This window comes from Natator depressus, chromosome 3 (assembly GCF_965152275.1).
Source record: "Natator depressus isolate rNatDep1 chromosome 3, rNatDep2.hap1, whole genome shotgun sequence".
NCBI lineage: Eukaryota > Metazoa > Chordata > Testudines > Cheloniidae > Natator > Natator depressus.
The window spans coordinates 116,092,062-116,117,319 of NC_134236.1; the positions used below are offsets into that span (position 1 = coordinate 116,092,062).

Consider the following 25,258-nt stretch of genomic DNA (forward strand, 5'->3'; position numbering starts at 1 on the left):
CTAAAGTAATATCGGCAACAATAACTGAACTCCAGTATGCAGATGATTGTGCTGTAGTTGCACACTCAAAGTAGGATCTTCAAACAGCCCTTAATTGCTTCTCTGAAGCTTACAAAAGCCTAGGGCTAACTCTGAACATTGGCAAAACAAAAGTTCTCCACCAGCCAGTCCCCAGTCCATCATCAGACCCAGCAAGGAAGATCTGCATTGACAAAGAAGAACTGGAAAATGTAGAATACTTTGCCTATCTTGGCAGCCATCTCTCACACAGGGCAGACATAGATGTCGAGATTCAGCACAGAATTCGCCATGCCAGCCTTGCCTTTGGCACACTGTCTTGCCAGGTATTCAACAATCAAAACATCAGAACACATACTAAAATCTTAGTTTACAAAGCAGTGATAATCCAAACTCTCCTTTATGGCTGTGAGACTTGGGTGACCTACAGAAAACACCTGAGAAACCTGGAACGCCAGCACCAGCACTTTCTTCAGAAGATCCTCAACATAAAGTGGGAAGATCGTCACACTGATGTCAGTGTCCTCACAGAGGCCAACATCTTCAGTGTTGAGGCCCTGATTATCCAGCACCAGCTAAGGTGGAGCGGGCCCTGTGTGCGCATGCCTGATGTATGTGTCAAGGCTGAATCCCCACTTTGGCACCTCGAGTGCAGGAAGTGGGAGCCTGCAAGGATTTAAAAAATTCATACTTGCCACTCCAGGCTTGTATTACACTCCCAAGGTTACAGCTTCTCTCTGACCTTGGTTTGGTAAACGCTGCCACCACCCAAACGCAAAAAAACCTCTTTGAACCCAGGAAGGAGCATGTGACCAGAAAATGGGAATTCCTCCCTGTGGGGTACCCTTAAGCCCTTTCACGCCCCCTCCTGGGAAGAGCTGAGAAAGAAAACAAAGGAAATTAGCTGTGGCTGCCAGCTAAGCCAACAACATATGCACAAATCTCTTAGGGACACACAAATCCAATCCTGTTCTTAAAAAAGGTAACATTTATTAAAAACAAAAAGAAAGGAAATACATTTGGAACTTAGACTTTTTGCTAGATCTTAAAAGAAACAATTACAAAAAGTAAGCATCAAGATAGCTCTCTTGAGGTTCAGCTTAAAGGTTATAAGCAAAACAAAAGCATCTGGGGTTAGCACAGAGGAGATCCACACACCAAAATAAGACATAAACCTGATAGTGTCTGTCTAAACATTCCCTATCCAAATTATTTCTTCTAGGTATGGAAGATACTTTTTCATACCTGGTTCAAACCTTACACAGCATTTCTGCCTTTAGCATTGCTGCTCCATGTCCCTGCAGCCCAGAGAACAACAGACAAAGGGAAAGTTTCTTTCCCCATTTTAAAAAGTTGCAGCCTTCCCATTGGCTCTTTTGGTCAGGTGCCCACTTTTTTTTTTCTGTACCTAGGGGACTTTTTAACTCTTTACAGGTAAAGCAAGTAAAGAATAGCTACCAAGAGGGATTTTACAGCTAACTGGTTGGCTGGGTGTCCATTAAAGGGAGCTATCCCCCCACTTTATTTATCACAGTACACTTACCAAAACAACTGCTGTATGGCCAACTCACTAAAGGAGAAAGGAAACGAGGAGGCCAAAAGAAATGCTTTAAAGGCACCCTCAAGATAAATATCAAGAGACATGGTATCGACACCACACTCTGGGAGACAGCAGCCCAGGATAGGGATAACTGGCAAAGACTTGTCAGCAAGGGAACGTCCACTTTTGAGGAAAATCACCTTGCCCTGGTTGCAGAAAAACGCCAGAAAAGAAAGGAAAGACAACAGTCATGCAGCAATCGCGGCCCAACCCTGTCTTCCAACCATAGGCGCCGACTCTGTGGGTGCTCAAGGGCTCAAGCGCCCACGGAAAAAAATATAGTGGGTGCTCAGCACCCATGAGTCAAAACTTGAGTGTGGAATGGGATGAGTTCTGTGCTGCTAACAACTTCTGCCCTTGGGGCAGGGAGTTTGTTTATAAACAGAGACAGGGTGATTAAGATCACAAAAGACTTGTCATTCAATTATATTAAGGATCATTAGATGATCCTGGAAACATTCCCAGGCACGCCAGTTAAAAGATAGGAAACAAAGGGTAGGAATAAATGGTCCATTTCAAGAATGGAGAGAAGTCAATAGAGGTGTCCCCCTAGGGGCTTGTACTGGTTTGGGGCCAGTGCAGTTCAACATATTCATAAATGATCTGCAAAAAGGGGTAAACAGTGAGGTGGCAAAGTTTGCGGATGATACAAAACTACTCAAGATAGTTAAGTTCAAAACAGGCTGCAAAGAGTTACAAAGGGATCTCTCAAAACTGGGTGACTTGGCAACAAAATGACAGATGAAATTCAATATTAAATGCGAAGTAATACACATGGCAAAATGTAATCCCAACTAGACATACAAAATGCTGGTGCCTGAATTAGCTGTTACCCATCAAGAAAGAGATCTTGGAGTAATTTGCAGTACTCTGGAAGCACTATATTTCCAGAGTACTGTAAATTCATAAGAATCCTTCTCACTGTATCATCCTGAACTGTGGGATGCTTTTTGTCCGGCTTCAGAAGACTTAAAAATTATCTCAGGTCATCAATGGGACAGACACAACTGAATAATGTAGCAGTCCTTAACGTGCATCAAAATAATACCAGAGAACCTAAATATAAATAAGATTGCTGACAGTTTCATCCAGAAAGCGACAGTGACACATAATGTCTTTAACTGGGATGTTAGTGAAGGCAGCTTGTAGGTGATTGCAATGATCTTAAGATACTGTAATTCATGATAGAGTAATTATGTAATTCATAACAATTGAATCATTATTAAAATAGTAAAGATACCAGTGATAGACACAGTCAGTAACTAGAATATGAAAGAAGTGTATAAATAAACAGAAAATAGCTCCCCCCAAACACACACCTCTTCCAAAGCAACCACCAGCAAAAACAAAAGTCAGCACTTATGCTTCCAGCACCACCTGCAATGTCTGCCAATGAGCCTGTGGCTCAAGAATCAGACTTCAGTCACCAAAGGACCCATGAAAAATAAGACTTGTGAAGGAGATCATCCTCAACCATGAGGGATCGCCGCCACCCTGACTGGTGGTATGACAAAGTGGCTACAGGACAGGCTAGGCCAGGGGCTTAGCTTTAAATCAGAGGGGATTAGGGCAATGACCATATTGTAATGGAGTACAAGTGACACAAGGTATAGCACTGCTATAATTGCCCCAAATTAAACTATTTGACACACTGCTTTCATTTCAAACATTTGTTCTTGTTTAGTCTGACAACTAGAAATAGCATCAAGAGTGTAGATGTAAATGAAAGGCAGTTGGAGAATGGAAGGAGTACTCAGTAAGAGCTTGATCTGCAAAGGGATTTAGGTGCCTAACTGCCAGATTAGTGCCCACATCCAAAATTTAGACCCTCAAAAACCCTGCTCAGCGGCTGCCTAACCCTGTAGGTTCCTAAATTCCCTAGTCACCTACATTTCTTCCTGCAAAGTCCCATAGAGGTCTACGTTTCTGCCAGTGGGATGCACAAAGCCAACTAAGTTCTGTCACTACTGAGTGCTTAAGCCCTGGTGAGATCCTCAAACTAGGCATTCCCTTGCCAGTCTCACCTATGGAGCCTAATCCAGTAGGCATGCTCAGAGGCTGCCTAAGAGCTGGCTTATCAGATTGGGCTTACACAAAATACAGCTGCCAGTGAGCATGCTTCTTCCTCTTTACAACCCAGGATGTGGGAGATGTGAGTTCAAGTTCCCACTTTGTGTGATTCAGTGCAGGGACTTGAACCTAGGTTTCCCAGCTCCCAGGCCAGTGCCCTAATTATTGGGATACTGGGCATTCAGGAGTGAGCCTTTTGTTGAAGCTGTTTCACTTTGTAGGAAATATTTAACTGTTCTTTGGGGCAGGGACTGGAATGACTCTATAGCCCTAACCATTGGGCTATAGTCATTCATTCTTACTTTTTCTGGCCCAATGACTGTTTAAGTATTTTATGGAAAGTGGACCAACTTCAACATGAAACACTGAGAGAGACTCCATACTCTCCATACTCATGAATACTCTCCAGTGGTTGGGGCACTCATGTGGGATATGGGAGACCTGAATTCAAGTTCCTGCTTCAAATCAGGCAGAGTGGGGACTTGAACCTATGTCACGCACATCAGAGGTGGGGGCCCTGACCAGCAGCAGGCTGTAGGTGGGGCAACAACATCTCACCTCCTCCTAACTTTTTTGGCAGAAAGGACTGACTTGGCTTAGGTGCTTAGCTTCAGGAGTGGGTTCACAGCAGTGAATTCCAAGTGAAGATAGGTGCCTCTCTCTAGCCTAGGCTTCCTGTCCCCTTGGCATTTCCAACTGGCTAGATTAGGTGACTTCCCACTTACCACATTGGCTTTTGTGAATCCCTTGCTAAACCACCTAATTGTTCCTATGCATTATATACAGGGAGCCTGGATGCCTAACTCAGGGCTGAGGATTCTGCTGGTGACAAGGGGCCTACAGTTAGGTATTGCAGTGCTGAACCTTAGTCTCCTTTGGTCATCTACCCCTACAATATTCGTGATGGTGGCAGCTATATGTAGTGCCATTCCTTTGGCAAACCAACAGCAGTGATTCTCATCGCTCTGTAAATCCTGAGAGTCCCCCCCCGCCCCCCCCCGCCAAATCTATTAGAAATATTCATGTACCTGAAGAAGAAAAGACAGGATTTATGTTTATGATGTAGAAAGCCATTATTCAACTTCCCAGCCACTTTTCCAGTACGTCATGTCTCTGTACTCATCAGTAATATTTGAGAACGAGGGATTTGTAAGCAGTTTGTCAGTCAGATTTCTTATGTCTTTAGCAACATTGTTGCAGGATGTCTCTTAGCCTGCTGCTTTTGTTGTCTTTCTATGTTACTAAGGAGCACCTGAAGCAACTTTGTATTCACCCATGCACTGTGCTTGCCAATTTTGCAACCCACCCAACAACTGCAGGAAGCTGAAACTTCCTCCCAATTTGATCATGAGTATGAGTAGAGGTCATAGTTTGAAAGGAGGCACCATTTCCTTGGGAGGGACAGTGGTGTGTCAGCTATGTTACTGTGTTTTGTTCTCTAGCTAGCCCCTTCATTACTGTATGTCAAATATAGACTATTATCGTTTATATAAACTTCAGTAAATATAAAACTAAAACACAAATGCACCCTCTTCTGAGGAGTCTATTTAGACCAGTTTTAGACGGGTGTAACTGCTCTGATGTCACTATGAGGGGACTGCTGAGGATAAAGATTTGGCAGAGAAGACACCAAATGTATCCTTGGTATAATTCAGATGAAGTCATTGATGAATCTTGGTATCCACACAGACAAGCAGATAAAGCAAATCACAAGCTACATAGGTGCAAATCCACTGGGGAGAGAAACTGTGTGCATTGTACTGGGAACTTAGGGCTTGGCTACACTTGCGACTAGCTCACTACCCGTCCACACTGGTAAGGCACATGGAGCGCTCTGACTCCATGGCTAGAGCGTTGCTTGTACTCCACCTCAGCAAGCGGAATAACGTTTTGTGCACCACCGCTGGAGTGCTGCAGCACCAGTGTGGATGCCCTGGTCTGTTATGCACTGTGATCGGCCTCCAGAAGTGTCCCACAATGCCTATTCTAGCCACTCTGGTCATCACTTTGAACTCTACTGCCCTGCCCTCAGGTGACCAACCATCAGACCCGCCCTTTAAATTCTCTGGGAATTTTGAAAATCCCCTTCCTGTTTCCTCAGCCAGGCTTGGAGTGCTCTCAGCGAATCTTTCCAGGTGACCATGCCTCCACACACCAGGCGATCCCCAGTATGAAGCAATGGTGAGGTGCTGGGCTTCATCAGTGTTCGGGGGGAGGAAACTGTCCTGTCTTAGCTGTGCTTGAGCCATAGGAATTATGATACCTTTGGGCAGATATCAAGGGACATAATGGAAGGGGGCCATGACCGGGACTTGGTGCAGCGCAGGAATAAAGTGAAGGACTTGTGGAACGCCTACTGCAAAGCCCATGAGGCAAACAGCCGCTCCGTTGCTACCCCTGCGACCTGCCGTTTTTACAAAGAGCTGGACGTGATACTTGGGGTCGACCCCACCTCCACTCCAAGTACCACCATGGACACTTCAGAGCCCAGTTCAACAAGGTGGGAGGAGGAGGAGGAGCAAAGCAGGAGCGAGGGTGCTCCGGCAGAGGAAGACACCCCGGAATCCCTAGATGCATGCGGCCAGGAGCTGTTGTCAAGCCAGGAGGAAGGTAGCCAATCGCGGCAGCCGGTGCTTGGGGAAGGACAGACACCAGAGGAGGTTCCTGGTAAGCAGTTTTTCTTTTGGGAAGGTGCGGGCTCTTGGGGTGAGGAGGGTTAGGGCTGCATGCATGCCTAGATGCGGAATAGGACGTTGATGTGCTCTCTCCCATCGCAGTAATCGGCCTCAGTGATCTCTTCAAAGGTCTCAGCGAGAACTTGGGCAATGCGCTTGCACAGGTTTCTCAGGAGAGCCACTGTGTTCCTTGTCCCACTAAGGCTAACTTGTCCGCGCCACTGTGCCGTGAGGGGCGGGGGGACCATTGCTGCACACAGGCAAGCTGCATATGGGCCAGGGCGGAATTCACATTGCGGTAGAAGACACTCCCTTGCTTCCCAGGACACCTTCAGCAGCAAGATATCTTCCAGGAAGAACTCCTGTGGAAAATGTGAGGAACAGTGTTCAGTATAGGGGTCCCTTGCTGCTGTTGGCTCTCCCCAAGGCACAGAAACCCAGAGGACAGTACAGCCGTGAAACAATCCATCCCGCTTGACCCTGTGCTTACTCACCATTTTGGGGCTCCTGTGGGTTATGTGCACCGCTTTGGGCCGGGCAAATTATGCTATTGTGTAGACTGTGCTTGCCCTTAAGTACTGGGGAAGCATTGCTCTGTCTGGTGTGAACAATGCTGCCTCTGTGAAGTGTTGCATTTTGCCTTTACAGATGCAACCTTGAGATCTCAGCCATCCGTGTTATCACCGGCCGAAAGACTCCAAAGAATCAGAAAGAGGCCATGTAGAAGCAAGGAAGACATGTGGCATGAAGTAATACAGCATTCAAGTAATAAAATCGAAAGTGCAGGAGTGGTGGGACAGTGAAAGGAGGATCCACCAGCAGAATGAGGAGCACCGGCTCAAAAGCACGGTGCTCTGGCACAAAAACACGGATTGGCTGATAAGCATAATGGAGCATCAAGCGGCGCTCCTACCAATCCAGGCGCTCCTACCCATGCAGGTGGAGCACTACTGTGCCCGACCCCCCCTGCAGCCCTTGTCCCAAAACTCTTTCCCTTGTGCCCCCATGTCACCTCCAACCCACTATCCCCAACATCCGGGTTCTTATCGCCACCAGCTGCCTCCAACACCTGCCGCTTCACCACCCAGCCCTGAAAACTACGACCCTTACCCGCTGCACTCAACCCCCATCACCATGCAGTACAGCCATCCTGAAGTGCGCATTCATTGCACAGCACTCCAGACAGGAAGGCTGAGTATGATAACAGGACATACGCAAATCTGTGATTGTACCGTTCCCCACCCCTCCCCTTTGCCCTTTCTGTTTCCCAAGCAGTTGTGTTTCTTTTCAATAAATGAATTTTCTTTTCAATAAATGGATTTTTTGGCTTTGAAAACATTCTTTATTATTGCATAAAGTAAAAGATACCATAGCCCAGGAAAGAAACAGGCACTGCAAGTCAGTGTAGCAAACACAGATTCCTGCTAACATTGGAACCACTGCACTTCACTCCCATGCAGGCACCAGACACTACTGGTGGCTTTCAGCCTCAAATTGCTCCCTCAAGGCATCCCTAATCCTTGCAGCCCTGCGCTGGGCCCCTCTAATAGCCCTGCTCTCTGGCTGTTCAAATTCAGCCTCCAGCTGTTGAGCCTCCGAGTTCCATGCCTGAGTGAATTGTTCACCCTTCCCTTCACAAATGTTATGGAGGGTACAGCACGTGGATATAACCACGGGGATGCTGTCATCAGCCACGTCCAGCTTCCCATACAGAGAGCGCCAGCAGCCCTTTAAACAGTCAAAAACACACTCCACAGTCATTCTGCACTGGCTCAGCCTGTTGTTGAACCACTCCTTGCTGCTGTCAAGGCTCCCTGTGTATGGTTCCATGAGCCACAGCATTAAAGGGTAAGCGGGATCTCCAAGGATCACAATGGACATTTCGACTTCCCCTAAGGTGATCATCTGGTCTGGGAAAAAAGTCCCGGCTTGCAGCTTCCTGAGGAGGCCAGTGTTCCGAAAGATGTGTGTGTCATGCACCTTTCTGGGCCAGCCTGCATTAATATCATGGTGATCCACAAGAGCCTGGAGAACCATAGAGAAATACCCCTTCCTATTAATGTACTCGAGGCGAGGTGGGCTGGTGCCAGAATTGGAATGTGTGTGCCATCTATCGCCCCTCCGCAGTTAGGGAAACCCATCTGTGTGAAGCCAGCCACAGTGTCATGCACGTTACCCAGAGTCATGGTTCTGAGCAGGATGCGATTAATGGCCCTGCAAACTTGCATCAACACGAGTCCAACGGTCGACTTTCCCACTCCAAACTGGTTAGTGACCAATTGGTAGCTGTCTAGAATTGCCAGCTTCCAGACTGCAATAGCCACCCACTTCTCCACCGTCAGAGTAGCTCTCAATCTCGTGTCCTTGCACTGCAGGGCTGGGGCGAGCTCCTCACACAGTCCCATGAAAGTGGCTTTTCTCATCTGAAAGTTCTGCAGCCACTGCTCGTCATCCCAGACTTATATGACGATGTGATCCCACCACTCAGTGCTTGTTTCCTGAGCCCAAAAGTGGCGTTCCACGGTGGTGAGCGTGTCCATGAATGCCACAAGCAAACTTGTGTCATATTCGTTACTCGAGTCGAAATCGTCGTTGGAGCCCTCACTGTCACTTTGGATCATAAGAAATAACTTGACTGCCAAATGTGACGTGCTGGCGAGACTTGTCAGCATACTCCTCAGCAGTTCGGGATCCATTCCCGCAGACCAAAAAGGAAGACAGAGTGCACAGTACAAAAAATGTTGAAAGATGGTGCCAAATGTGGACGGAAGTACAGGGATTGCTGGGATGCGAACTGATGCATCACGGGGTGTTGGGACAGGACCCAGAATGCCCCGCACCCCCTGCACCCTTCCTACAAGCCACAGCGCCAGAATGGGAAGAGGTGCTCTGTGGGATAGCTGCCCATAATGCACCTCTCCCAATGCCGCTGCAAGTGCCGTAAATGTGGCCGCGCCAGTGCACTTGTTCCTGTCAGTGTGGACAGACTGCAGCGCTTTCCCTACTGCGCTCTCCGAAGGTGGGTTTAACTCAAAGCACTCTACATCTGCAAGTGCAGCCATGCCCTTAGTTTCCCTTTGCCATTCGTCTGCTAAACCTGAAGTAAACATTACAGTGGCTGTGGCTGGGTGAAAACAAACTCAGTAATGGTGAGGGGGCATGATCTCATGCTTGTGTGCTGTCCCTGCAGCCTATGTATGTTGCCTTCTGCTAACTGCTACTTTCCTGATCCTTTTGCTCATACAGTCACTGCTTTCTCAGGGCTCAACCATTCCACTGGAGGAACAAGACCAAGTGTAGTGGTAGGAGGGAGAAAGGCCAAGAAAACATTGCTTAATAGTATTATTTGGTTAAGTTAATCAAATATATTTTACACTGTATTTGCCCAAAAAATGTGTGCAACAGTTACTATGCTGCTCAGGTGAGGGCTGCTGTTTATTCCCACAGCTGATAGCTCCCCAAAGGGTCATGGATATTTCTCATTTGAGAAAAGATTCCAAGCCCTGGAAGTGGTTTAGGAGGAGGTCAAGGGTATTTCTTCTGCCAAGGACTCAGCCAGTGTTTGAATGTGTCTGCATCAGTAGTGACACAAGGAAACAAGCTCTCGTTGTGCTCTCTCTTCTCTGGAGGGTAAGTTACACCCAGGTGAATTCTAGATTTAAGGATCAAACTTGTCAAAATCTAGCTGGATCCAGTATCAGATCTGACCAGCATGTCATGGGGCCAAGAACTGTTCTTCAGTTATTCTTGTTACTGAGCCCCTCATTTTAAAGCCTTTTGAAGAATAATACTTTGTTGTTACCAAGCGGCTTCCATCTGATTACCTTGGGGTGCTTTACCATTAAAGTGCATGAAACAAAGTGTTCCTCCTACATTCATAAAGTTAGCTTCAGTCTTCCTGTGAGCTATGTATTATTATTACAAGTGTTATTGTCCTCATTTTCCAGATGAGTAAGCTGCAGCACGGAGAGGCAGGGTAACTTGCCCACAGTCACAAAAGATGTACGTGGAAGAGCACTAAATAGAGCTAATTTGTCTGGGTCACAGTCTTGTGCTTTATAAGACTATCCTTCCACACATAACCCAATCTTATGCCCTGTATCGGGGGAGGAAGTGAAAGAAGTTCAGTGTCATACGGAACACAGTTTAGTACTGACTCGTATTTTCCTCACTCTTTTTAGCAGAATTTTAACTTCTTCCATGAGTCTAATTTAGGCGATTGAATATGGAGCCATATTATAGCTAAGGCTGCAACCAGTGCTCCATTATAAGATCCACAATCAGCCCTCTATTGACTCTTCCGAAACAAGCCACCACCTTTACCATTTCAAAATGCAAAAAAGCTAACTCTTAGGGTGCAGCATACTTTCTTCTGAAAATCTGAGAACATGCCTTTCCAGACATGGCGATTTTACAAATGACTTCTTTAAGAATGCTTTTAGAAGGGGATCATGGTTCTTTTTGTCCCCGTATACTGAATATATATAAAGCATTATTGTTAAATAATGACTGAGTCACTGAAACACCATATTTTGCCAGATAAAATTAGACAACCATTTACTCACATACATACAACCAAGAGAGACTGTAAATGGAGGAGTTTGAAGATTATGGAGAAATATGTGGCCTCCTTAACACAAGGATGCTGGGTTGCAGGAGGCTCAAGTTTCCAGTCGGCTCACAGAGGGTAGGAGGTAAGATGTTAGTATTTCTGGCCCAGAGCAGGTGAGCAAACTAGATGATCTGTGGGTCATATGTGGTGGTGCTTTATAGTCCATGCTGTACCTGTAATATGTAGCAGGGTGTGTAAAAATCTCTCTTTTCTATAGAATGAGGCCAGGAAGGCATATGAAGGCAAAGTTAAGGTTATTTCTTTGCGTGGGAAATGGAATATATTACACTTGTACATTTATTTAAGAGATTATATGACTCATGGGTGTATTTGAATATTTAATTGATATGTCCATACTTTTAAATACGTAGTTTTTAAAATTGTATTATACTAGCTACAGGCAATAATAATAGTACTATTCTGAATTTATACCAATACCTTTTGCGTAATGGTCTCATCGCCCTTTACACCCCATTAATGAATTAAGCCTCACAACAATTCTGTAGCGTAGGTAGTATTATTCCCATTTTAAAGAGGGGAAAACTGTGAAAGAGAGAGGTCAAGTGTTTTTACCCAAGATCACATAGGAAGACTGCGGCAAAATGAGAAACAGAACACTTAGCAACAGATAATTAATTGAAGGGCCCATTACCACTGGATGAGAACTTAGAGTTGTATTCTCAAAATGGCATGCACAAAAAAAAAAAAAAAAGGAAAGAAAAAAAGGAAAAGAACAAAGAAGATGCAATTTCTAATTTCCCTGCTACACTAAATGTAATACTAGTGGCTGGAAATCAGATTTTATGATGATGAGAGTGTTATAAGAATCTATATAGGTTAGACTAGGGGTCCCTCTGTGTTACCAGCCTGAAGTCAGTATTCAACAAACGGCACTAACTGCTAAAAAATTAGACAGTCTCCAAGTGAAAACAAGAAATACCTGGAGGAGAAATAATGGGGGGAAATGAGACAATATGAACAAGGAATGGAGAATATAAGTTGATTCATTAAGGAAACACATGGGGTATTTTTGAACTGGTGATGCAGAAGTTAAATCCATCAGCAGAATTCTCTCCACTGACCTTGGCAGCATTTCAGTGGTCACAGATTTCTACTTAATGAGAGACTGTTTTTGAGAAATGTCTCTAATGCTTTAGGTTCCAACAGGATTTCCTTCAGCATCAGGCAGCCAAAAAAAATATTATAGAATTTCAGGTGTTAATATTCAGGACCTTTTAAAAGTATCACATACTCTCAAGTCCTTACATCAAGCTGAAGTTCTGCACCTTTGATCCAATACTGTACATTTTCTTTATTGTAATGTGCTGCTAACTGCCATGTACCTCATTAAAGAAATCCCTCTTCATTTGTGAAGCCTCCATTTTAACCGCACTGTTAAATACTTTATCAAAAGTGTAAATGATTTTAACTGTCAGTTTTATAGGATAGTCTTATTAGCTAAGTAGTTACTACAATAAAAGGTTATTCAATATTGCACTGTGGAATTATGTTCACTGTATCAGTACATTCAATTGGTTTAAATTCTTTAAAAGTGCATGCTACTCCGACTCTGTCTTTACAAGACAGACAACAATGCTGTGCTACAGGCTTGTGCACCACACATGTGAGCAGATGAAAACGGTTTGTTGCTATTTCAGTAGCGTTTAGGAAAATAGGCTGAAGCCCTGAAGTAACAGTTTCTACGACTGCCTTCACACAGGATTCTTTAGAAGAGCCAGTTACTGCTTTGCTTAGTTCTTTAAACGACTGTGCTGCTGTCAGGAAATTAAAACACGGTGATGTCTAGATGTTTCCTCTTGGTCATTACAATTACTCTGTCTTTATTATCCCTTTCAATGCTGGTCACTAGGGAAATCAAGTGAGCTCTAACTTGGTTTTTATGATTTTCATATGGCATCTTAAACTTTTCTTTTCAGCTTTTTATCAAGAACAAAGACCGGTAACGTAGCTACAAAGCAAGTTTAGTGCTCCAACTGTAAGACAGATAGAGTTTCATGCAAACAGTCACAAAGTCACAAATCCCTTGTAAACAGTACTTCACAAAGTTTGTTTGAACATTTCCCCTGCACATGAGCATTCCAAACTCTGAGCAGGATACTAACCCAAGAGTCTACACCAGAGAGCTCAGAATCTTCCTGAGTTTCTGGTAGTTACCAAATAGAGTACTGGTCCTGGTGCTCTCCATCTCCTGAAGGTTTGCTGTGAGTACTTCTAGCATAACAACCTCTGAACTATTTTATCTGCTGCTCTACTTTCATCAGTATAGATTGCCAGCAGAGGGCAATCTTGTTACTAGGTAGGTGGCTTGGTTATGAAATGTAAACCTCTGTTCAAGAGCATTGTTCTCCGGGTGGCAAACATAATAACTCCACCTCAGGGACTCATGATTTTCCTATTTACTCAGTTTGGCTAATGATTTATTTCTGGAAGCTTCTAGAAACCCTTCAGGTAGAGGAGTGTTAAGTAGCTGCCTACTTAACCCACCACCATCCAGGCCGGCTGTGTAAGCCTCCATAGCATCTGTTTGTTTTCCCAGTGTCCCAATTACCTGAATCAGTCTGTGCTGCCGGCAATCACTTCTGTTCTTTTCACCATCACCGCACTGTGACCCTTTTCCAACATTTGCCATGACAAAGATCGCAGCTGGTTCATTCTGCCAACCCACTGATTCACTCAGTCTATTGAATCAGGGATTTGTTACAAACAATCAGAGGGTGATAAAGATCAGGGAATAAAATAATTCTAAACACTTGTCAGATGTAGGGACATTGTTTTGGCAAACTACACACAACAACAATGGTGTATGCCACATGGGTTAGCTTATTGATCTGAGCCTCAAGTACCTTGCTGGGCTTCTTAGAAGCAAAGTCCAAACCCTAGCAGGTTCAACTCCTTACTTCATCAGTGCTAGCAAAATGTATCTAGTTTGTTGCTTGTGATCTTGCATGAATCAGACTACAGAATGAACTTCGGCTGACAACCTCACTTGAGAAGAGATTGCTTTATTATAGCAGAATAGTCACAATCCTCACAGTTTCTCTGTTCCAGTTATTTAAGAGTTTGCTGATTGGATGCAGGCGCAATTCATCTTTTGTCCACTAGTCCGTGTTCTACACTAAATTTCAAACACCTGCTCAAGCATGGTTTTCCATATCACAGATTATTTCATTTAGCATTAAGGCAAAATTATGATGAAGAAGACCATTTGGCTGGCTTGCAGTCTGTAAGTTTGCATGCCTGAGATGGGCTGGTGTGAAAATACCCGATCAACCATTGTTTCTAGCTTCAAAACACTGTAGTTTGTGGATTGGGCAGTAGGGAAAAATGAGTCTCCAACTAGCATGCATGCTTTGGGTTGAATCAAGTTTTGTCTCGTCAACATGTGCTGATCCACTGCCCCAGCACAAGGGAGGAAATGCTTGCAGGAACATGAGAGGGAAAGAAGTTAAAAAGGGAAGGGGCAAAAATAATCCTTCTTCATTCTACAAGAGACTCTTTCTGATGTATCCTCCTTCACCCCAACCAAAACCAAGCAGCTTGAACATGATGTGCTCTGTGCATGAATCTGCTAGAGCCCCCATACAGTAGAATTTGCTTGTCTGGTACACAGCACTTCATTAATTTATTTATTTATTTAGTTATTTTATGGTCTGTGCAGCTGCTGTGAGATTTTAGTGGGGGAGGGAATCCCTCCCAATTATTGTGGAGAAATAGAGGCTTGCCCTAACATGAATAAATCCTTCTCTACAGCAGGCTGTGCACTTGAATTCAGAGCAAGGATTCTCCTGCCTGACACTGAGTTAATATTCCCAAGCAAAAACCTTTGTTAAATTTCAGATAAGATTACTAAATTATTCCCCCTTTTAATAAAACAGTAATAAAAGAATGTGGTGGCCCAAAAACTTAGAGTAGATTGCAGTATCTGGGACTGCTCCAAATGCCATTGAAATCAACTGGGATCTTTCAACTGACTTCAATGGTCTTTAATTAGGCCCTTTCGTTATAGTCCACAGTAAGGAGCTGCTTCACCCCAGGGGGAATTCTGGATGTTTCACGTGCCAGGTAGCAATATGAGTGGACTCCACGTTTGAAAAGCTAATCTGGATCTTTATTCATAGGTGCTGGAATATGGGGGGGCTTGAAGAGGTTTCCATGAAGGGTTAAGTCAGTTATTTTTGTCAAGGTCCAGATTTCTTGGTAGACTCTGGAGAAAATAATAAAAAAATAAGAATAATGCTAATAATAAATAAAAATATTTTGGGGTCCATTCAAAAACATCTGGCGGGCCAGATTTGGCCCACAATCTGCCTATTGACTACCCCTGGTTTACAGTTTGGTTCAATGGCTCTCAGCACCCTCACTATACAAATTGTTCCAGCCCCCCGTCTTTATTAAAGCTACTGTTTACAAAAGTGCTGCAACTTCAGCTAGTATTTGCAGCATGTGCACACTGACTGATTAATTGGTTTCTTTCCAAACTCTTTCCTCCTGCAGCCCATGTTCCAACTTCCAAGTTCCATGCAGGTGGCTACAGTGGGAAGCATCTTGCACATCTGCTACTACATCTTTTTGTAGGGCACTACATATTCCCCCATTTAGATGGTCAGTTCAACTTGCTAGTGGGGTGGGGTTAGTCGTCGGCCCAGCTCCACTGTGCCACCCTTGGCAGAGCAGTGTTCTACCTAGGATTATAGGGAAGGAGCAAACTCCACAGTCCTCTGAGCCCAGGGAATGGAATTCTGCCTTGGATCTTGAATGAGACATAAAGCAGAGGGTGGGGGTTGAGAAGAGGCTCCCTAGGGATAATCTAGCCCTCAATTGGAGAAAAGTTTGGAAATTCACTGGCAAGGCTACCCAGGTCTGTCAATCACCAACGACTTAGTTACTTTTAAAATGTACTATTTGAAACTGAAGCCTTTCAAATGAAACCTTTGTTTACCCTCTTGGTGTGGTACATGTTATGTTAATGGCATACACATAGAAAGGTTAGATAAAAACATATTTTTGAAAGGTTACACTGTAACTCTATTTTTATTTCTTAAAATCTAGAGCCTTGTCAACACAAGAACCAAAAACAGAGAGAGACAAAACAGGCTGCTCCCTAAACAAAGAGGCACAATTCACCCCATCTTAATGTAAGCTGCCTGTCTGTTGCTATCTGACTGCTACTAGGCCCAGATTGCACACAGAGCCCCCTACCATGCATGGAGGACCAGGAAAACCCACTGAGCATTTAAAGCGAGAGTTAACAATTTCAATACAATTTTCAGTACCTCACAATGCAGCTGGTAGATCTTGTGCTCACGAGGATGTTATACTTTCTGATGGAGTCTAAGCACACAAAAGGAAAATGAGATACTCACAAAGCAAGCACTGTGCTTGGGACTGGACTGGACCCTAAATCGGTAAATGGTGTATTTATTTTAAATACAGTTCAGTTGCCACAGGATGGGAGGATGCAACAAGTCTTACCCACTCTTTGCAGAGTTGCCAAGTCTAGGCACTGCTCTTAGTGCCCCCTAAAGTACAAGATACCCCAAAGGGGGGAAATATACAGTCCCTCCAAAGGGGTGTACAGGTGGGTGTACTTCCCTGTGCAGCAGGGAGCTCCAGGAGGAATTCTCTGTCAGGCAACATTCCTCCTGGTGCTTTTGCAGCCCCCATCCAATGCAAGCTAGTGTTGACAGGATATGATTGAGACCATGGGCCAGATCCTTGGTCTCTCACTGCTCTTCTTTGTGGGACTTCCCAGGGTGGGCTGTGGACATCTCAGGGGTGGGCAGATGGGGAAGAAGATTACACTGTAGCAATCCTGCTTGGTGGATTGGCTCCTGTAATGCTGAGCCAGTGAAGGTTAAACAATCAGCAAACTAGGTGACCTGTAAGCAACCCTTAAGGACATATCAAAAGGGTATTGCAATGGTAAAGAGGGCCATTCCTTGCAGAGATCTATCAAAGCCATGTTAAAGTAGACTAGAATCTTTAACCTGTTTGCCTGTATTGTTAGAGAATGAAAGAGTAACAGCTAAATGTGTCTATGTTTATCTGCATCCTATTAGCAATCTAACAACGTGATCGAATTAACGTGCAGATGCTCTATTCTATTTCTGTCTTATAATGCTTCATTACTGCATTCTATTGACTTGGAGATCAAAAGGGGATATTATCATTTAGATGGGACTTGTGGTGTAATAATATTATTGTCCTAATCTCCCCTGGGAGCTTGTAATTCCACATAGTAAATCACCTGTGAACTGTCTTGATAGTTTGAATGGCTATTGCTGAAGGTATTGTCTGAGAAAAGACTCCACCCCCCCCGCCCCCACTCTCCTGCTGGTAACAGCTCACCTTAAGCGATCACTCTCTTGTTACAGTCTGTATGGTAACACCCATTGTTTCATGTTCTCTGTGTATATAAATCTCCCCACTGTATTTTCCACTGAATGCATCCGATGAAGTGAGCTGTAGCTCACGAAAGCTTATGCTCAAATAAATTTGTTAGTCTCTAAGGTGCCACAAGTCCTCCTTTTCTTTTTGGGTAAGATCTGAGACTCATATCGACCTGGAGATAAGTCTCTGGTCTTTTGGGATTGGTGGACTTCACATATGGTGAACCAGGTTTTAAATAACCTCTCACTATATTAGACTTGAGTGTCTAGATGGAAGTCAAGGGCTGGAATGCTTAAAGGGGACTGTGTTTGGCTTCTTGGTGACAAGTGTGGTATTACAGAAGCTGTTTTGTTATTGGCTTGGTGAATCTAATTATTGAATAAACCACCAGTTGGGGGATTTTCTGCCCCATTCCTTGCATTCTGCCCTGAGTGTAGCATTCTCAGTGTGGCCCATACAGGCACCCTGATCACAGCTCCTGAGGAGACACTATCTGCCAGGGCAAGTTAGAGCTTGAAGCTGCTCTAGCTCTTCTGAGGGACTGCGTGGAGGTCACAGTAATTTGTGTAAAGACACCAATGCCCCAAAAACCCAGGTGTGGCAAGTTCTGCTCGAGTGAAGCATTGTAATACTTTCTCTAATGTACTTGTTGCTTTTGATGACTGAGCATTCTAGAATGGAAATGGATGGATATAGATTCACAAATCAATAGATGCAGTTTTCAGTATTTACTACATTTGGATGAAATTCATGTTTTGCAGGGGGCTAACACAAGGACTATACACCATATAAGTCCCACTAAAGCTCCTTGGGTATGTCCACACTGCAATAAAAAGCCTGCAGCTGGTCCCATCAGCTGATTTGGGCTCGTGGTGCTCAGACTAAGGGGCTGTTTAACTGCAGGGTCCCAGAGCTCAGGATCCAAGCCCGTTAGCCTGAGCCCCGCGAGGCCGAGTCAGCTGACACAGGCCAGCTATGGGTGTTAAATTGCAGTGTAGACATACCCTTAGGGCTTCATTGGTGCCTACGCTCTATGCTGGCCCACTGCATGGGGATAAATGTTACCCTTTAGAGTTGCCACAGTGCATCCACATTTTCTGTGGAAGCAGGTGAGTTCTGGGTGTGTGTATGGGAGGGGGATTGGGATCTGTGTGTCCACCTAAACGACTGAAGTAACAAAAGAGGAGGCTAAAATGTATGCTTTGTGAAAGGAAATGAGATTTAATGTGTAGACACTGCAATAGTCTGTCTGACCTCAGTGGAATAACACTACAGAGGACTTTGACCCTGTATTTGTTAATTTGCATATAAAGGCACAGAAGTTTAATAACAGCTGAGTGTTCTAGTTGGATGGGTAACAGTTGGGGAAAGGACTGAAGTGCTGCGCTCAATATTTTGTCAATTTCTTTGCATGTTTTTAATAATGTGAAATGTTTACTTGCATGTATAGGTGGTAAAAATGTCTGGCTATAGTCATTTGGGGCCAGATCCTCTCCGCGGGGCTCAGTGATCACTATAGTCACTGGCTGGACTCAGGGCTGCTGAAATGCTGAGGAGACAGCATGCCCTCTTGCCTCTGTCCCAGTGACAGAGTAGCTGCTCAGATACTGTGGTGATGGGTGGCCGTATAAAGTCTCTTAGGTAGAAAGTCAATTCCCAGACAGTCCCCAAAGTACACTCATGTATTCTGGTTTAGATGACAAAAAGTCATCATAAGAGCTAGACTGTACCCTTCCGTGGTTGTTCAGGGAAGTAGGAGGGAGTCATGGCTACCCAAGTGGCACCTCTGGCACTTGTGGAAGTGTATGAGCTGTTCTCAAGGTGATTCATGCTGAGAGCAAGTGGGCAGTAATTGGAAAGAGACATGGCTCTGCCCTCCTACCCAATGGCCAGGAAAGCTGTTTGGACACATAAATGGGCATAACAAATTGCTCCCCACACCATGCAAATGAGGAGCCCTGTAAAGCATTGTGCCTCTGTGAAGGCATTTTGAATGGAGTATAATGAATATGAACTCACCTGAATGCTGCTGGTAACTATTTAGATCTCTGTTTCCATAACTGAGAGTTGCAGAACAGGCTCCTGCATGTAGCTGGCCTATTCCTATTAACATTAATTGGACAGGGGAAAACCACATTACTTTTGGCTCAGTCAGCCATACAGCACAATGCTCTGCCAGGAGTTTGTGGGCCAGAAAGGTGTCCCAGTTTGACTGTGTTCAGACTGAGGCCACTTTGGAGCTGAATAGATGCCAGAATGTTCCCAGCTGGGAATAATGCTCTCAGACAATATCCCATGCAATTATCCTCTGACCTGTCTTCACTTGTTCATCCCCATTTGGGAATGCTGCTAAGAACCATACATATCAGAGAGCAGAAGTAACAGGCAAGAAGTAGTCAAGGGGAAAAACTCCAAAAGTTCATATTTAGGGATCTGGAGTGGTCACCTAAACTTCCAAAATGTCAGTTGCTTATTTGGAGCTTGTCCAAAATATCTGAAAATCTAATAAGCTCGCATATGAGGTCTGTGGTGCTTTTAGTTCTATCTAGAACCTGAGAATGCAAAAGCATATGAAGTGAATGGAAATATTATATACACACACACTCTCTCTCTCTCTCTCTCTCTCTCTCTCTTACACACACACACACATCACCATACCTTTTAGAACCTCAGTGCAAGGTTTGCTTGTGCTCAGTTCTAGAAATAGGTAAAGAGTTAGCTGAAGTGGCTCACCCATTTTTAGAAATGGATGGGGATGTCTGAGGAAAAAATTGATCCTTTTTCTGTTACACTGCTGATCATGTGGGTAAGAAAATTATTCTAGCTAGGATATTTTCCAGAACCTCTCAATGCTGATTATTAGAGTGCAGGCATGTGTAAGAGGGCTAGAAATTTACACTTTGTGCAATGACAGCTTGACATATATATGTCCCCAAAACTGGGGGTCAGGAGGAGGGAAAGGTCCATCAGCTTTTTGTGTTTCAGTGGCCACCTCTGACCAAAGTAATCTCAGTGCTTTTCCAGTAGAGCCGTACATCTGGTCTGCATCTGATTGTAATAGGTACTAACAGCCTCCTGCAAGGTCATGAGTACCTGCCACTTTCAGTCTTCCCTCGCTCTCTTTGGTATCAAACAGGAGTTACTGACTGGAGTCACACTGTTAAAAACTAGTGTCAGTGAGATCAGCATCAAACCATGTGTTTCTATTGCACCATAATTACAAGTTGCATGTGCCCTCTGTAATGTCACTAAACGAACATCTTTAATCCTTATTGTCTGGGCACGTTTTAAGAAGCCTGCCATATCAAATTCATTTTCTAGACTGAATAGTCTGGATGGTAAATAAAGCAACCTTGATGTTTATTTTCTGTGTTTTAGGTCAGATGATAATAGCCTTCTCGGTGTCCATGGTGATTGGATTGGTGATTGGAGGGATAATCTGGGCTTTGTTTACTTGCCTGTCCCGTCGCAGAGCCAGTGCGCACATTTCACAGTGGAGCTCATCAATCTCTAGCCGCCGTTCCAGACCTGCTTCTCAGGGCCATGCTGCCAACAGGACTGGATTCTACCGTAACAACAGCTGTGAACGTCGTAGCAATCTCAGCCTGGCCAGCCTCACCTTCCAGCGACAAGCCTCCCTGGAGCAAGCCAACTCCTTCCCAAGAAAGTCAAGCTTCCGAGCCTCCACTTTCCACCCCTTTTTGCAATGCCCTCCACTCCCTGTGGAAACTAACAGTCAGCTGATTACTCTGTCTCCCACCAGCACCACCACTACCCTTGTGGGGACCACCACCAACAGCTTAACTCGTCCTGAATTCCACTGGTCCAACAACAGCCTCCGCATCTGTCATTCAACACAAACACCTCCTCCTGCCTATGAGACCATCATTAAAGCTTTTCCAGACTCTTGAACTGAAGTCTTTCTTTGTTTCTTTAAAAGGAGGACTCTCCATCATCTGAAGCAGATTTTCTGTATGCTCTGAAGGCCTCTGGGAAGCTCCCTGGTGCTGTGGCATGCTGCAGGCAAACAGAAGGGACATGCACAGGTGACACTGATTTGCTAGGGCAAGGTGTGGTATCCTGCAGCCCCAAGGATCTTACCCCTCCTCCCCCACCAACTGAACTGGTCTGCAGTGTAATTCTGAATTTATATTATACCTTTAATCTGTAATCATTGTAAGGCTTTTAGTTTAGAAGAAAGAAACTTCTGCAGGCTACAAAACTGGCAACTTAAATGAAGAAACGAGCGACATTAGGAACCATTTGTTGATAATCGCTTATTAATTTCCTGCAAAGTTCACCCATTCATTATGTTTGTTTGAAATCTTGTTCTTATACATTTGTCTGTGAGTCTTAAATTTTCATTAGATACTTTCCTTCATCTCTTACATCCTGGGCTGGTTCTATGCCTCCTGGACCACAGGGTTTCCTATAGCTCAGGAATCCCTTGGAAGAAGTAGAGTTTAAAGTGGTTTTAGTGTCACAGTCTTGTGGCAGGTACTAGGGCCCCTGTTTTGATATTTGTAGGGGGCTCCAAATGACCACAGGCCAGTCCTGTTTACCACAAATTCCCAAAAATATGGCAAAAAAAGATGGAGTGTCCCAACATTTGTGCCATGGGAGAAATTTCTAACCGACTGAAAAAGGAATAACTCTATAAGAGGACTTCGTCCTGCAACCTAACAGGGGTCACATTTTATTACCCTATAAGGTTACAAGGATACTAGTCTTGGTCCCTAAGATAAACAACATGAATGGCAACTGTTTTTTATTTGAGCTTCCTGTTTTTCTGTGGGAATACTCATTTCCTTTCTTTAAATTGTTTTTCAGTTTGTACTAACGTTTCATCCTTCCTGATGTATAATACAGTGAAATCCTGCATTTTGCTAAAAGAAAATTTCTTAGACGTCTAGGGTGAAATCCTGGCCCCACCAAATTCAATGTCAAAACTCCCATTGACTCCAGGATGTCAAGCCTTCAGTCTAAAATAATGAAACTGCTTTAGAGTATGGAGATGCTTAGGACAGATTAATGCCTGTTTTTGACTGTCAGACCTGTAGAGCTATTATAACATGCTGGCCCACTGGCTTAGCGGTGACTGATTGTATTCACATGTGAGAAGTCCAGGCTTGGGAGCAACGGAGATAGCACAGACACATGGAGCCTGATTCAACTCCCATTGACTGCAACGGGAGCTGGATCATTTCCACGGTGGATAGTCTCAGACTTGAACACAGAGAAGGGCATTTCAGTTTAGCGAGTACCACCTGCTGTGCAGGGCCGGATTAACTCTCCTGTGGGCCAGGGGCTATTAGATTGTGTGGAACCCCTGTATACAAGTCTTTTTCCTCGGAGGGAGTTTGGTGCAGGAGGGGGCAGGGGCAGGAGGTTGGGGTGCAGAGGTGGTGCGGGTTTGGGAGGGAGTTTGGGTGCAGCAGAGAATTCTGATCTGGGGCAGGGGGTTGGGGTGGAGAAGGGGGTGTGAGGTGCAGGCTCCGGCTGGGAAGTGCTTACCACAGGTGGCTCCTGGCCGGCGGTGCAGCAGGGCTCAGGATGCCTGCCTGCCTGCCTGACATAGCCCCACACTGCTCCCAGAAGCGGCTGGCTGCTAGCCTGTCTCTGCACGCCCCTTGGAGGCAGGCAGCGGGTCTCCGTATGCTGCCTGCGCCCACAAGTGCTGTCCCCGCAAGTGCCACCCCCACAGCTCCCATTGGCCAGGAACCGGCCAATGGGAGCTGCGGGGATGGTGCTGGGGGCAGGGGCAGCACACGGAGCCGCCTCCTTCCCCTCCTCACCCCCCCGCACCAGGGGCCGTAGAGACATGCCAGCAGCTGGCCGCTTCTGGAAGTGGTGCAGGGCTATGGCAGGCAGGTAGCCTGCCTGAGTGCCCCTTTTAGAGGCCCGGAGATCGCTGCCTGTGATTTATTTTTGCGGGCCCCCCCCCTTAAAGCCCCTGCCTTAATCCAGCCCTGCTGCTGTGCAACACTACCATTCCTGGCTTATTAAGAACTTTTTGGTTCTTACGGAGGGTTAGGGGAAGAGGTATTAGTTACAGTGGGCCTGATCCTTAGAGGGCATGATCCTGTGCATCTACTGAGGACCTGCAACCACAGTTGTAGTTAATGGGAGCAGCTCTCAGGAACAGACAAAGTGGATAACACCTTAAACTTCCTCCACGGTCAGTATTGCATTGCAGTGCTCAGCCCCTCTCATGAATGGGCCCAGAGTAACCATAACTGCTCTTATCACTGCAGTCTCTAAACCTGCTATTTTCTCTTTGCAACCATTACTATTAATTCTAAACAACCTGTCCAGCTTTCTAACTGTAAAGGCAAACTAATTTGAATGTATCAGACTGGCTTTTGTTCTTTATATGTGCAATTTTTTTTTAATTTTAAGAAGTTAAACCTGATTGCTAGAGCTCCACGTTGTCCATACAGATTGCATACAGCATTTTATTTTAGAAAGTATGGATTAGAGTAAACTAAGAACACTACTAGGTCTGAAAACGCCATCTGACTCCAGTGATGGCAGGATATGGCCCTAAAATAGTGAAGAGAGAAGTGTTATTTACCCTTTCCCATAATACAACAACCAGGGCTCACCCAATGAAATTAATAGACAACAGGTTTAATACAAACAAGAGGAAGTACTTTTTCACACAATGTTCAGTTAATGTGTGGAACTCATTGCTATGGATATTGTGAAGCCAACAGTATTACTGGGTTCAGAAAAGGTTTACATAAGTTCATGGTCAATTGGCCCATCAGTTGCTATTAGCCAGGATGGTCAGGGATGTAACACCATGCTTAGGGCCACCCTAAACCTTTGACTGCCAGAAACTAGGAGGAGAAGACAGGGGTGGGTTACTCTAAAGTCCCCTGTTCTGTCCACACTCTCTGAAACTCTGATTCTGGCTTCTGTAGGAGTCAAGATACTGGGCTAGATGGACCATTGATCTGACCCAGTATGGCTGCTCTTATATTCCTATGTAAAATGATACTCTTATGGGAGGAGGCTTCTATTATTGTATTAGATCTCTTATTGTTTTTATTTAGATTTCCAGTAGGCTTCACTGTACTCTAAAGGCTTACACAGTATCTCTCTTGCAGATAATGGCATCTGTTGTAACATGCCCATGAAAAATTGCATCTAACCCTGCCCCCCTTGCTCATTGACTTTAGTGATCTACTTGAATGAGAACAGCAAGGAGGATTTGGTCCACAGTGTGTAACCGAGGTGTTAGAAATTCCTTCACAGAGAAATAATTTTAAAATAACTGAATATGTACTTATGGGTTATAAATGCAGGATTTGCAATAGAGCTTTACATGATATATTATTCCTTGTATTACACTATATTTAATAAGTAATATAGGAAGAAAAGCTATAATGTACTGTATTTTTTTCTCTTGAAATCTTCATTGGACACAAAAACTGTTTGACATTCCCTGGATTAGAGGAGTTCAAAATTTGAAATATTTTGTGCATAACCAATTTGGAAGTCAGCTGCTTAACTAACAGCTTAAACAATAATGGATATGAATATTTTGTAAGCATTGTGGAGACTTTGAAATGTGAAATAAAGGTAGAAATTATAATCTGTACTGCATGATTTTCCTTAAGCTACATTTTACATGTGAAAGAACTAATTTATATGTAAAATCCTTGCTGTAGAAAGCAGACATAAAGAGCTGGAAAAGTTATATAAATAGTGTCAAGTTCAGCATTTATTCTATGATAATAAGATCCAGTGGCTAGAACCTGATACTAAAAAAATTCTAATGGGAAACAAGGCTCAAATGTTTAACAGTGAGAGTAATTAACTGGAACCACAATATGCAGTAGATTCTCTGTCACCTTAAGTCTTTAA

General features: G+C 44.4%; 1 protein-coding gene across 1 annotated transcript in view; it reads left to right on the forward strand.

Moving 5' to 3' along the window:
* MYCT1 (MYC target 1) overlaps positions 1 to 22,737 on the forward strand; it is a 33,877-nt gene extending 11,140 nt beyond the window's left edge. The window contains exon 2 of the mRNA XM_074946989.1: positions 20,765 to 22,737. Within this exon, the coding sequence (XP_074803090.1) occupies positions 20,765 to 21,297 (533 nt within the window). The 3' untranslated portion in view covers positions 21,298 to 22,737. The remainder of the gene's footprint in view (positions 1 to 20,764) is intronic.
* The last annotated feature ends 2,521 nt before the right edge of the window (positions 22,738 to 25,258 follow it).